This window comes from Acomys russatus, chromosome 15, assembly GCF_903995435.1.
Source record: "Acomys russatus chromosome 15, mAcoRus1.1, whole genome shotgun sequence".
Taxonomy (NCBI): Eukaryota; Metazoa; Chordata; class Mammalia; order Rodentia; family Muridae; genus Acomys; species Acomys russatus.
Window position 1 is genome coordinate 63,899,777 of NC_067151.1, and position 13,067 is coordinate 63,912,843.

The following is a 13,067-nucleotide window of genomic DNA, read 5'->3' on the forward strand; positions in this document are numbered from 1 at the left end:
TTCCTGGAATTCTATGGTGAACACATACAATTAGAGATTGGAGACCAAGGTGCATGTATAAGGGAAAACACATGGCACTCGCTTTTCTATGCCCAGAGTAGGTTCTCTCACTACATTTTTTTCTAGTTTCATTAATTTATTTTCTGATTTCATAGTTACATTTTTGCTTACAGCTGAATAAAATTCTATCGTAATTTATCAGATGATGGAAAAACAGGTTGATTCTATACTATAGCAATTATGAACAAAGCCATCAAATATCTTAATAGTACAATATAAATTTCTTTGGGATATATGCCCTACAGTGAAATGGATGAGTCAGAATAATTTTATTTCTAGTTTTTTTGAGAAATCATCACACCGATTTCCATTGTGACTGGAGCAGGTTTTACTCCTACCAACAGTGAATAAATGTTTATTATTTTTATCCTCTTGTTCATTAACATTTGTTGTCATTTGGTTGCTTAATAGGATCCATTCTGACAAGAGTGAGACAGAATCTCAGATGTAAATTTGCATTTCCCCTATGAGTAATGATGTTGAACATTGTCAGAAGTGCTTGTCAGCCATTATTATTTCTTCCTTTGGAAATTCTTGGCTCGCGCTTGTAGTTAATTATTTAATCACTTTACAGGCTGATCCCACCACCCTCATCTCCTCCCAGTCCCACCATCATGCCCTTCTTCTCAGAGAAGGGGAGGCCAAAAAATTAAAATTTAAAATTTAAAAAGAAATCATCAGTAAAACAAAATGATGCAGTAAAAAATTAGTGCTGTAGCTAATTTTTGATTGGGGTTGTTTTGTTTATTGATTTTAAAAAATGATTTATTTTAAAGATTTTATTTTTTTCATTTTTCATTTATTCTAATTCATTCACATTACATCCCAATTATTATCCCCTCTCTCATATCTTCCCACTCCCACCCTCCCTCCCTCTTCCTCCCTCTTCCCCTTTCCTAGACCGCTGACAGGGTAGGCCCCCCTCCCCCACCGTCTGACCACAGCTTATCAGGTATCATCAGGATAGCCTGCATCCCCTTCCTCTATGGGCCCACAGGGTCAGGATAGCCTGCATCCCCTTCCTCTATGTGCCCACAGGGCCTCCCTGCCAAGGGGGAGTGGTCATATCTGGGCATCAGGGTTCACATCAGAGGCAATCCCCACTCCATGCTGCCAACCACGGAGAATGAGCTGTTCATTGGCTATATCTGAAAAGGAGGTTTAGGATCTCTGCTTGCATTGCCCTTGTTTGGTGCAAAAGTTTGTGCAGACCCCCTGTATCCAGATCCACCAGCTTTGATGGTCTCCCTGTGGGGTTCCTGGCCCCTCTGGGTCCTTCCATGCCCGCACTCTTCCATATAACTCTCAGCACTCAGCCCAATGTCTGACTGTGAGCCCCAGCATCTGTCCCAATCTCCCACAGGGTGGAGTCTCTCAGAGGGCATCTATGTTGGTCTAATATCCACTTGTGAATATATGCCATGCCCATCTTTCTGGGTCTGGGTTACCTTATTCAGGATGATAATTTCTAGTTCTACCCACTTGCCTGCAAGTTTGAAGATTTCCTTGTTTGTAATAGCAGAGTAGCATTTCATTGTGCAAATGTACCACAGTTTCTTTATCTATTCCTCAGTTGAGGGATGTCTAAGTTATTTCCAGATTCTGTCTACTATGAATAAAACTGCTATGAACATAGTTGAACAAACATCCTTGTTGTATGGTGGAGTGCCTTTTGGGTATGTGCCAGGAGTGCTACACTATTCCTAATTTTCTGAGAAATCACAGATTGATATCCAAATGGGTAAGAGCCTTGAACTCATTGGTACAGGAGACAAGGTCCTAAACAGAATACCAATAGCTCAGGCTCTAAGATCAACAATTAATAAATGGAACCTCATGAAACTGAAAAGCTTCTGTAAGGCAAAGGACTGTCAACACTACAAAATTACAGCTTACAGACTGGGTAAAAGATTTTCACCAACCCTACATCTAACAAAGGGCTAATATCCAAAATATATAAAGAACTCAAGAAATTAAACACCACCAAACCAAATAATCCAATTAAAAATGGGGTACAGAGTTAAACAAAGAATTCTCAACAGAGGAATATCAAGTGGCTGAGAAACACTTAAAGAAGTGCTCAATGTCTTTAGTCATCAGAGAAACGCAAATCAAAACGACTCTGAGATTCCATCTTACACGTATAAGAATGGGTAAGATAAAAATCTCAAGTGACAGCACACACTGGCAAGGCTGTGGAGAAAGCAGAACACTCCTTAATTGCCAGTGGGAGTGCAAACTTGTACAAACACTTTTTTTTTTTGAGACAGGGTCTTTTGTGTAGCCCTGACTGTCTTGAAACTTGCTGTGTAGACCAGGCTGGCACTGAACTTAGAGATCCTCCTGTCTCTACCTCCCAAGTGCTGGGATTAAAGGCAAATACCACCACCACCAATGAGCTTTAATTTTAATTTTTAAATTATGTTTTTAATTGAGACAAAATTGCAGAACTTTACCCCATCTTTATTCCTTCTAGTTCTGGCTGTGTTCCCTTGAACACATCCCATGTGCCCCTCATTCTCTGGCAGTCTCTTTTTCTTATTGTTAATTTGTGTGTGCATATATACAAAATATGCATAAGTGCCTGTGCACAAATATATATATATATATACTTCTTGAGTCCATTTTTTGTTGGCATATATACAGTTTTATGACTGACCACTTCACGCCGAGAAAACATTAAGACACGCTCCTCATTCATGGGAGAGGCCCATCGTCCTTTTGCTAGCAAATACCAGTTTCTATACTTCTCTGTTAGAAGTTGTAACCCAATGTGACTTTCCAACTTGCCTCCTTAATACGCCTTTGATACTGCTTTTGTTCAGGGCTTGTCTATGCAACCGCTTCTAGGAGAGACTGTCCACCTCCTGATATTCTGGCTTTTTTCAAAGATGTTTCCTGAGTTATAGATATAGGGGTTGGGTGTGTATTTATCCATTGAGCGAGGGCCCCCACAATCTGTTTTCCTTAGAAAACTTACCCTGAGAAGCTGGTCTTATAGTTAACTTATGTATGGCCTAAGAAGCCATGGTTCCTATGTGGTACAGGTGTGTGAGCCTGCTGAATTGCCATGAAAGGCAGACTGCAGGGAGAAAGTGTTCAGTGCCAATCCAGCTGGAATCCTAAGAGTCCTGTGTCCTTAATGTATGGTAAACTAAATTTAGCAAATTATATATAAGTGCAAATTAATGCGATTCCTTGAAGCTTTATCAAACCACCTTAATGTTACTTGTCCCTTGTTTCTCCTTCTGTTTCTGTATTGACCTTCCTACCACTTCCTCCATTGGAGTCACTTCCTCTTTATTCCGTTAATTATATGTACCTCTCTGTCTGTGTATGGGTTTTGGCATGTGAATACAATGTTTGGTATTCCAGAAGAGGGTGCCAGATTCCCTGGATATAGAGGTACAGGCAATTGTGATCTGGAAGGTGTGCATGTTGGGAAGTGAACTTGATCCTTTAAAAGAAGTTGCATATTCTTAACCATTGAACCATCTGTCAAGCCACTTCTCTCTCTCTCTCCTCTATCTGTCAGTTTTTCTGTTTCTCTTTTTCTTTAGAGTTCTCTGTGCATTTTAGATATTAATCTCTCATTGGGTGTTGTAGGCATTTATACTTATAAACTTGTTATAACTGCTCCTTTGCTATATGTCCTTTGTTTTGGTAGATTCAATTTCAGGAACTTAGCATTTTATATATTACTTTGACTTTCTAATCATTTAAAAGGAAATTGTTCAATATCCATAGGTTTGTACAATTTTAAGATATTTCTCTTTCTGTTGGTTTCTTTTCTTATTTGCTAAAACACAGAAAAAACATTTTTTATTTTTGTTAAGATTTACTTTGAATTCTATACCACTGTATCTAGAATTAAACTTATTTTGCATCTATATACAAAATTCTATACCAGTGAATTAAAATAACCTTGTGAGTGACAATTGAGGTGTTAAGTGGAGGAGTAGATTCACTAATCTACTTTCTGTTCTATCTTCCCTATATGTTTCTATATTCCCCTTCTTTCTTTTCAACCTCTATCTCCAAACCTAAGAATGTAAGATAAAGGAAAAGGGAAATGTTGTTGAGTCTAACCCTGTTTTCTCTGTAAATAAGCCCAATAATAACTTGTAGCCAACTCCCATTGATAATAACCCTCTATAGACCAAGAAAGCAACCAAAAACCTACCTGACTCCCCTTTAAAGAAATGGGACATCATTCAGTTAAGGTTTCTTCTGGCTGCTTGCGATGAATAAAACCTTTGTAGGGACCCAAATAAAATTGGAGAAATGGTTAAACAAGCTAGGAATAGTATTTGTGGTCCACTTTCTAAATGTTGAGAAATTCCAGGCTTTATTATTATCCTATTTAGGACAGTCTGAAATGGTGGACCAATTGGGACTGGAAGCTTTCTCTGAAAGTGTCCTGGGAGCTGTCCTGTTCTGATGAGGAACAGCAACTGAAGCACTTGGTGGTGGAACATGAAGGACACAGGGTGTCAGTGTCCAGCATGCTGAGAGGAATGGTTCCTGTTAGGTTTGACCCAATGTCAGTGTCCAGTTCTTTTGTGAAGCTTAGTTGTTTAGGGGCTAAGATGTTTTCAGGTCTAGATAGATGTTTTAAGTTGATAATGACAAGATGTGATGGATATTGACTTACATTCTGAATTTTAGAATCATCAAGACAGGAAGGATGCTTTCTTCAAGGCTGTCAAATACAAATGGCCAAAACACTAAGAATGTAACTTTATTTTTTTTTAAGATTTATTTATTATTACATATACAGTGCTCTGCTTGCATATACTCCTGTAGGCCAGAAGAGGGCACCAGAACTCATTATAGATGGTTGTGAGCCACCATGTGGTTGCTGGGAATTTAACTCAGGACCTTTGGAAGAGCAGGTGGCGCTCTTAACCACTGAGCCATTTATATAATTCCTGACTGTGTCATGGTTCTTCTTGATATAGGTAAGCTTATCGTATATATGTGTGATAATATAAGTATATATGTAAAATTAAAAAATGTTTAATTGATAAAAACAAAGATTTAATTTGTATCTTAAGCTATGACGTATCTTAGAGAAATTATGTGGTCTCCTGATAAGCCATGCATTTTACAGTTGTTGTATAGTTATCATGTAGATTGCTGTTATATAAATTAGTCTTATTTCATAGTTTAAATCTGAAGTTGTTGTTGCTTCTTTCAGGTTTTATTCTGGAAGGTTATCTATGGCTGCGTGTGGCATATAGAAGAGACTTACTCTTGGTTCTCTGAAGAATCTCTGTCTTCATATCTGTTTGCTTATTTAATACAACTGTGTGAACCAACACTCAGTGTCTATATTTAAAGTTATATCTTCTCAGTGGATTTTCCCTCTATACAAGCAGTGCCACTCCTTAGCTCTTTTATGATTGGCTTTAAAGTTTCTGTTCCAGATGTTGATCACCAACTCAAAGATGCCTACTGATTCCATTTGTTTAGAGTATTGTCTTTCATTCTGTCACTTCTATCTATGTATATCATTGTTTTAAGGGTCTTTTTAAAAATGTCGTAATAGGCAGCTAGAACCTATTCATTGGATATTTCCTTTCCATTTTTAATTTAATGTCATCATAGTTGTGTATAATGAGGGGTACCAGGACTCACGCTGACACTGCTGAAAGGTCAAACCGAGGTCAGTATGTTCCACACCTAGAACATGGCTGAAAGGTCAAACCAAGGTCAGTATTTCCCACACCTAGAACATGGCTGAAAGGTCAAACCAAGGTCAGTATTTCCCACACCTAGAACATGGCTGAAAGGTCAAACCAAGGTCAGTATATCCCACACCTAGAATATGGCTGAAAGGTCAAACCAAGGTCAGTATTTCCCACACCTAGAACATGGCTGAAAGGTCAAACCAAGGTCAGTATATCCCACACCTAGAACATGGCTGAAAGGTCAAACCGAGGTCAGTACATCCCACACCTAGAATATTAACCATCTTTTATGGTGAAAACACAATTCCTTTGTGGAATGATTTTACAATATAAAATATCTCATAAAACTTATGTTTGCATCAATTGTAGCTTAGTGCCTTTTCAGAAAACTTTCCATATCCCTCTCTCACCCATGCACTTCCCACTGAAACCAGCATCATCCTTTAAGCCTCTTTGAGATCAAGATCTTAGACCTGAAATCTGAGTGAAATCACACAGTATTTCTTTTCCTCTTCCCGACTAACTTCTGTTCATATGCCATTATTCTGTCTATAGTTATTACACATTAGTTCTTTTTTACATGACCTCACAGTATTAAGTGATATACAAATTCACTATATAGTTTTTTAAAAACTAGTTCATCTGTAGATAGACTTTGACATGGGGAGTATTTAGGATAGAGATTAGAAAACAGAAGAAAATTTTAGAAAATTATTGTGTTTATTTCTTATCCTTTTAGAAATATACCAGAAAATAAAATTATCATGCTGCAATACATTTAATTACTAGTTAAATATTTTGATGGTGTTGAATAAAAATTCAGACATTTTCAACAATGTCTTTAAAGCCATATAATTATCTGATATTGTTTCAAAAATTTGTATCACCAAAAATGGCCTTTTTCAGTAGTATATAATAAGTCAATCAAAAAATTACAAAAACACTAAAGTTCTAATTCATCCTGTCAGTTTTTTATGACAATGTTTCAAGCAAAGGCTTAGAAAATCAGGAAGTGCTATATGTAGTTAGGTAGGAGGTTAAAATGTAAGACTGATGGTCTTTTTGTGCATGTGCCTCTGTTTGTCTGTCTGGGTCTGTCTCTACCCCAGGCCTTCCTCCCGCTTCTGTCTCTCTCTGTATTTGTGTGTGTGTGTGTATGTATGTATGTATTTATGTATGTGTACCTGTTATATGTGAGGGATTCAACGTTCTGTGTCTTTTGGAAGTTCAAGCACAAAGAAACCTAAGTTGCTGTGGACCACAGGTGGTCTCAACAGGTCTTCACAGAAGCGAACTGTGAGAAATTGTTAGTTTTCATGCCAACCCTCTAAGGAAGAATGTGATATGCTTAGAACAGGTACAATTTTAGTTCCTCTACTGTCATCATAACAGTTTTGTGATCTTCAAATGTGAGACAGAATATATACCCTGAATATGGCCTTTGAGATAAAGTCCTGAGGATAAGGCAGAAGGCTGTTAGCCTCCCCTCTGAAGGGCCTATGCTGTGTCCCGTGATCCACAGGAAACAATTAATCCCAGGTGGGAGATGTGATCTGACTCTGTGCACAGGTTTATCAAAGACAAAGCTGAAACCACAGCTAACATCCCTTCAATATGTCCCTTTTTTCAGCCCATAGGCAAGTTATAACTAGAAAATAGGAAGGTGAAAAATGGGCCCAAGCACCTCAGAATATTCATAAGCTGAAGTAGGACAAACAGGACTATGATTTAGGACACAACAGAGAACAGAAATATTGTCTTCCAACACAAAAGGGAACTTAGACAACCTGTGAGACTTTACTGAAGTGGAAAAGAAGGGAGGGCCCACTGAGTCACAGCACTCAACTGTGGTGATGTCCGGGAGCAGGGTATGTCCCATTCTGTAGAGTCCCGGTCAAGCCAGTCATGCATGGATTTGCATTTTGGATGGGGAATTTTTGGCCCTGCCCACTATCGGGAAGTTGTACCTCCCACTAGGCCGGGTAGCCAGTCCTATAAAGAGGTCCTTGGCTGCATGACTGCAGACTGCTGGTACTCAAGGCCTGGACTACTTTGGAGAACCTGGTGAGTGTTATTTCCTAAGTTTGTCTGTCTTTATGGTCTTTCTACATGCTGTAGTCAATTCTGAGGGAGTAAGTGTGTTGAGGCCAGTTTCCATCACGGGATGATTGGTCTCTACTTAGTAGTCAGAAATTTAGCAAAGACACAATACTCCACTGTGATAAGTGGCTTTTCCTTTCATTTGGTAGGTAGTGGAAGAGGGCATGTTTCTCTCTCATATGTCTCTTTTGGCATCATTTAGCAAGCCATATGACTTATTAGGTATTAGAACCTTATATTTTCCTGAGCTGTCCTTTACTGTCCAACCCCAGAAAACCTGATGGGATGTCACCAGGAATTGATTCTGAGATTGTTCAGGACTTGAGATTGCCTGTCTTAAATGTGTTTCTATGTTAAAAAAAAAAAACCTGCCTCATTTGTTTCATCAGAATAAAACATCTTCTCCTAGAAAAAGGTATAAAACAAAACAGGATTTCCCAAGGCTACTGCAACAGGTTTGCTGACAGGAAAGAGAAAACCCAGGAAGTCCTGAAACAGTAGTTTGGAATTAACACATATGCCTGGAGAGAAACATGAATCTGATTTTTCAATTCTCTATTTATCCTCTTTGTACTGATCACCTCTGAACACTCCCATGCAATGTCTTTCAGATCCTGAGACTTCAGCACGATGTCTTACCAACAGCAGCAGTGCAAGCAGCCCTGCCAGCCTCCTCCTGTGTGCCCACCCATAAAATGCCCAGAACCTTGTCCTCCTCCAAAGTGTCCTGAGCCTTGTCCTCCCCCAAAGTGCCCAGAGCCTTGTCCTGAGCCATGTCCTCCTCAGCCGTGCCAGCAGAAATGCCCTCCTGTGCAATATCCTCCACCATGCCAGCAGAAGTGCCCACCCAAGAGCAAGTGAGGGCCTCAGCAGTCATCAGGACCAAGGGAACCCACATCCACTACTACCATAGCGACACCCTGTCTTCCCTTCAAAGCCTGTCACGGATACAGAAGAACCTTCTCCCCCCTTCATGATCCTTGGTCCTGTGATGGGGTCTGATAAGGAAAACATTCCGTTGAGCTGTTCTGCTTCTTCTTCGATGGTTCAGCGTCCTAAACGCTCAGAGGGAAGAGCGGCACCTGTCAATCCTATCCATCAAGAGGATGTCTTCCAAAACTTTCAGGCTCCTTGGTTGGGTTGTGGTCACTGTGTTTCATTTCCTGAATAAAGTACAAACTGGTTGATGATAGCTACGTGTTCTTTTTTCCCTAAAACTCACTGTATTACTTTCTTGATATGTTCATGCTCCTTTGTGAGCATTTGTATTCTTTGAACCCCAGGTCATTCTGTTGAAATCAGGTTTTGACTGAATTTTGGGTCATAATAAATATTACTTGGTTATTTTCAGGGGCTTTTAAAATGGCACACAGGATATCATAGTAAAATGTGACATTAAATGAAGAAATAGAAATATATTAAAACTTCATGTTCTTACCAGTCACTTGATTCTTTAAAATCCTTAGAAAAATCATGATAAAAACATTCAGACTGAATCCAGTCCCATTTGATCTAAATGACCCTAAAACCAAGAGAATCAAATGTTTAACGAGATGATATATGTGAAAGCTAGCAGGGACCCTTGTGTGTGTTCATGTGTGGGCACACGGGTGTTGCGTGTCTCAGGTCTTCAAGGTTCATGCTTGGAGAAAATGTGCCGTGTGTCCTTGTTCATCTGTGGCAGCTCTTCCTGAAGCTCAGGTGTAAGGAACTTAACTTCAGTGTCTCCACCCGAAAAGAGACTCAGGCTGCTGTGAGAATTTGTACCTTGTATTTGTTGCTGTTTTCAAGACAGGGTTTCTCTGTGTGGCCTTGGCTGCCCTGGGCTCACTTTGTAGAGCAGGCTGGCCTCGGACTCACAGGGATCCACCTGCCTTTGCCTCCCTGAGGGCTGGGATTACAGACATGCTTTGTGTTTTTAAAACCAATGTTATTAGCATATATTTCATTATGATATTTTACTATATGCATATAAAGTGTATTCACCCTAATCCACTTCATTCAACATATGAGAGCAAACACATGATACTTGTCTTTAGAGTTGTAGAATTGCTGATGTGCTTTAACATGGTGTTTCCTTTAAAATACCATCTTTATTCATTTCTTAGGAATCTCATCCAATGTATTTCTATGGTATTCGCTCAAGTGCTTACCAACAAATGTCCTTATTCACCCACTATGCCTTTCCTTCCCTTCCCACCCAATGTTGGGTTCCTTCCTATTTGCTTCTCTCTGGGTCCATCAACTCCAGTTTGTGTGGTCCATCTACAGTAGACAGTGTGTGCTCCACACACCAAGGATCACACCAGTGAAGAAAGCTGACACCACTTCTCCCAGAAGCCATCAGCTGTCAGTAGCTCCTCAGTGGTGGGATCTCTCATGTTTCCTTTCTCTCTCATGATAAGTTTTTGTCTGGCTTGGGATTTCACATGACTTGTGCATGCTGTCTCAATAGTTATGAGTTCAAGTGTTTAATGATGTGGCTGAGTGAAGGAAATTATCTGGCTCCTTCCAACTTTCTATGACCTTTTCCATGAGGATGATGCTAAGCACACACAAGCCTCTTAGCCTCTGCACCATGGACCAGTTGAGGGCCTCTGTGCTAATAATCTACAGCAGGGTGAAGCTTCTCTGATGAGGGATGAGATATACTGATATCATTATAGCACCATTAGGGAATATTGCATTGACTTGTTTATTATGAGAATCATAGTGTTGGTTGGATTGTTGATTGCCCCATCTAGTTATAGATTGTCTCTCCTTTACCAGTGCCAGGCATGCACTTTGACTCGTGGATAAGAACTTTAGTAAATGGTTGCTCCGATGCATTTCTGCTACACTATGCAAGTGGGTAGACCTCATCAAGCCGGCCATTGCTGTGGCCTTCAGGGTTCAGAACTGGGTGGGAATGGTGATTTTTCTTTTCTTCAGCTGTGTAAAGAGCACCTTCCAGCATCATGAAGGCTGGTCAGAAGGGATGAGGTGTCCAGAGGAGTACATGCCTGATCTCTCCATGTTCTCTGACTTCTGTGATGGCTACAGCAATAGGGCCGTACCATGGAGTTCTAGAAGGTGGACAAGATCATAGGCCATAGTCTGTAAGTAGTAGGGCCAATCAATGGGACCCCACTGGCTGACTAAAAAGAGGTAAGCTCAAACTGGCACTGAGGTTTGCATTTCCTAGTATGCAGCGTCTACTTGTGGTAGCATGCCTCCTGCCCCCAATTCGAGTTGTCAGGTAACTCTACCAAAACGTTTTATATATGTACATGTTTTAGTAAGCATTTAGAAAAGTAGATTTCCATGTCTTTTTTAAAAAATGGACTTTAATGTTAATCATCACTCTCCACGTGTCCTAATGCACCCTGCCCTCCCATCTCCTATTAATTAATATAATTAATTTCCTAAGAATTAATGTAATTCTTCCTTTTCCATGATTTCCCTTCAACCCTTTACACCCTTCTGAGCAGGCTGTACCCAGAAGAGCCACCTCAGGGGTAACTGACTCTTATACAATATCCCAGCTCATTTGGTCCTTTTGCAATTTGCCATGGCAGAAGCCGGCTATGTCCCTGGGATGATCCTTTAGGTGTTGTGTGCAAGTATGGAGAATAAGAAGCCGCCCGATGACCTGGCCTGGTGGCACGTGTCCAAACTAGCCCTTGTGAGCCATCCACTGTTGGTGCCTTTGTCAGCATCTGGCCTCAGGTCCTGCACTTGGATGACTCTTTCCCTTTAGGGAAGTGGACAGTGACACTCTCGACTGAATCCTTCCTTACTGTCAAAAGCTTTGGAGTCAGAGGAGCTGACATGCTTCCCTGATGTTGATACAATGGCCACGTGAATCAGCTTCCCAGAGATGAGCTGGGAGTAGTTAAAGGCTTTGCTTCGTCTTCCTCTTTCTGCCCTTTCTCCTCCAAACGTAAAGCAACGTTCCAGGACCAAATAGAATTTTTTCCCCCTCTTTTCTGAACTCTTTTGTTATTCCTCTTAACAGGTTGTAGATCCCTGAATTCTTTGTTTTCCTTATTTATTTATTTAACTTCTTTTTTTACAGATATGTTTATATTATTATATTTACATAAAGTAAACTACATACAGCAAGAAGAACCACAGGTTCTCAGGTTAATAAAACAAAATGGTGACATGGAAGGAAGTTCAGGAAGTTCTGAGGTAGAGATAGGATTAATGAGTAGTTTTGATTTTCCATAAACTAGAGATTCCTTCTCTGTGGGGTAGGGAACACTTCTGAGAGAAATTTCATATAATTTTATTCAGACCCTGACAGGAAAATTACAAGCACTCTTGCCATCCTCCTGTGTATACGTGTTCTAAGTATCTAGAGTCTTGTCATCACAGAAAGTGTAAAACAACAACAACAAAACAAAAACAGTAATATTTTCGAGGCAGGAACTTGCTTACCCTTTGTTGGCAGAGTTTGGCCGTCAACTCTACCTGCATCCAAGCTTGCCTATTTTTAGGCAGAATTCTGTCAGTGGTGGAAATGATTGTTCAGGCAGCAAACTATCTCTGTCATTTTTTTTTCCAAATTGGAAAGTGCTAACCTGCACTTCCTGCTTACTCAAGTAATTAATTTTATTCCTTCTCAAGTCTCTGATGGGGTTGAAGACTAAATACGTTAGTTTCACAATTAAGCTTAGTTGTTTAGGGCTTAGGATGTTTTTCGGTCTAGATAGACATTTTAATTTGATAAAGATGAGCTATTATAGATACTGATATACATTCAGAATTTTAGACTCACCAAGATAGGAGAACGTTTTCTGCAAGGTTGCCAAATACAAATAGCCAAAACACTATGAATGTAACATTAATATAATTCTTGATGATTTAGTGGTTCTTCTTGCTCTATGTAATTTATTTTATATATGTATAATAATATAAATGTATAGGTAAAACATAAATAATATCAACAAAAACATTTAAAAAGGCAATAAAGAATTACAAAAACCTCTCTCAGTCAACACATTTTCTCTCTCTGTCCCTACAGTCTTTCTCTGTTTCTTTCTCTCTCTGCTCCTCTCTGTCCCAACACGCTTCGCGCCCCAGTCTCTGCCCCGACATCCTCTGACCCCCAGTCTCTGCCTTCATGGCCAGTTCATCTGCTTTTATCCCCCGCCCCCCCCCCCCACTTCTCTTTCCATTCCCCCAAATAAACCTCCTTGTATGAGACCTGCTGTGTGGCATAATTCCTCA

General features: G+C 39.9%; 3 protein-coding genes across 4 annotated transcripts in view; 2 read left to right on the top strand and 1 right to left on the bottom strand.

Annotated features, from left to right (window-relative positions):
- LOC127199503 (cornifin-A) overlaps positions 1-13,067 on the bottom strand; it is a 219,034-nt gene that overhangs the window by 96,131 nt on the left and 109,836 nt on the right. The gene's annotated exons all lie outside the window — the stretch shown is intronic.
- Positions 7,791-13,067, top strand: part of LOC127199519 (small proline-rich protein 2I-like) — a 46,172-nt gene continuing 40,895 nt past the window's right edge. The window contains exon 1 of the mRNA XM_051157653.1: positions 7,791-7,817. The gene's annotated coding sequence lies outside the window, so the exon portion shown is untranslated. The remainder of the gene's footprint in view (positions 7,818-13,067) is intronic.
- LOC127199518 (small proline-rich protein 2G) lies at positions 8,470-8,714 on the top strand. The gene has a single exon (XM_051157652.1). It carries the CDS (start codon positions 8,484-8,486, stop codon positions 8,712-8,714), a length of 231 nt encoding a protein of 76 aa, XP_051013609.1. The 5' UTR covers positions 8,470-8,483.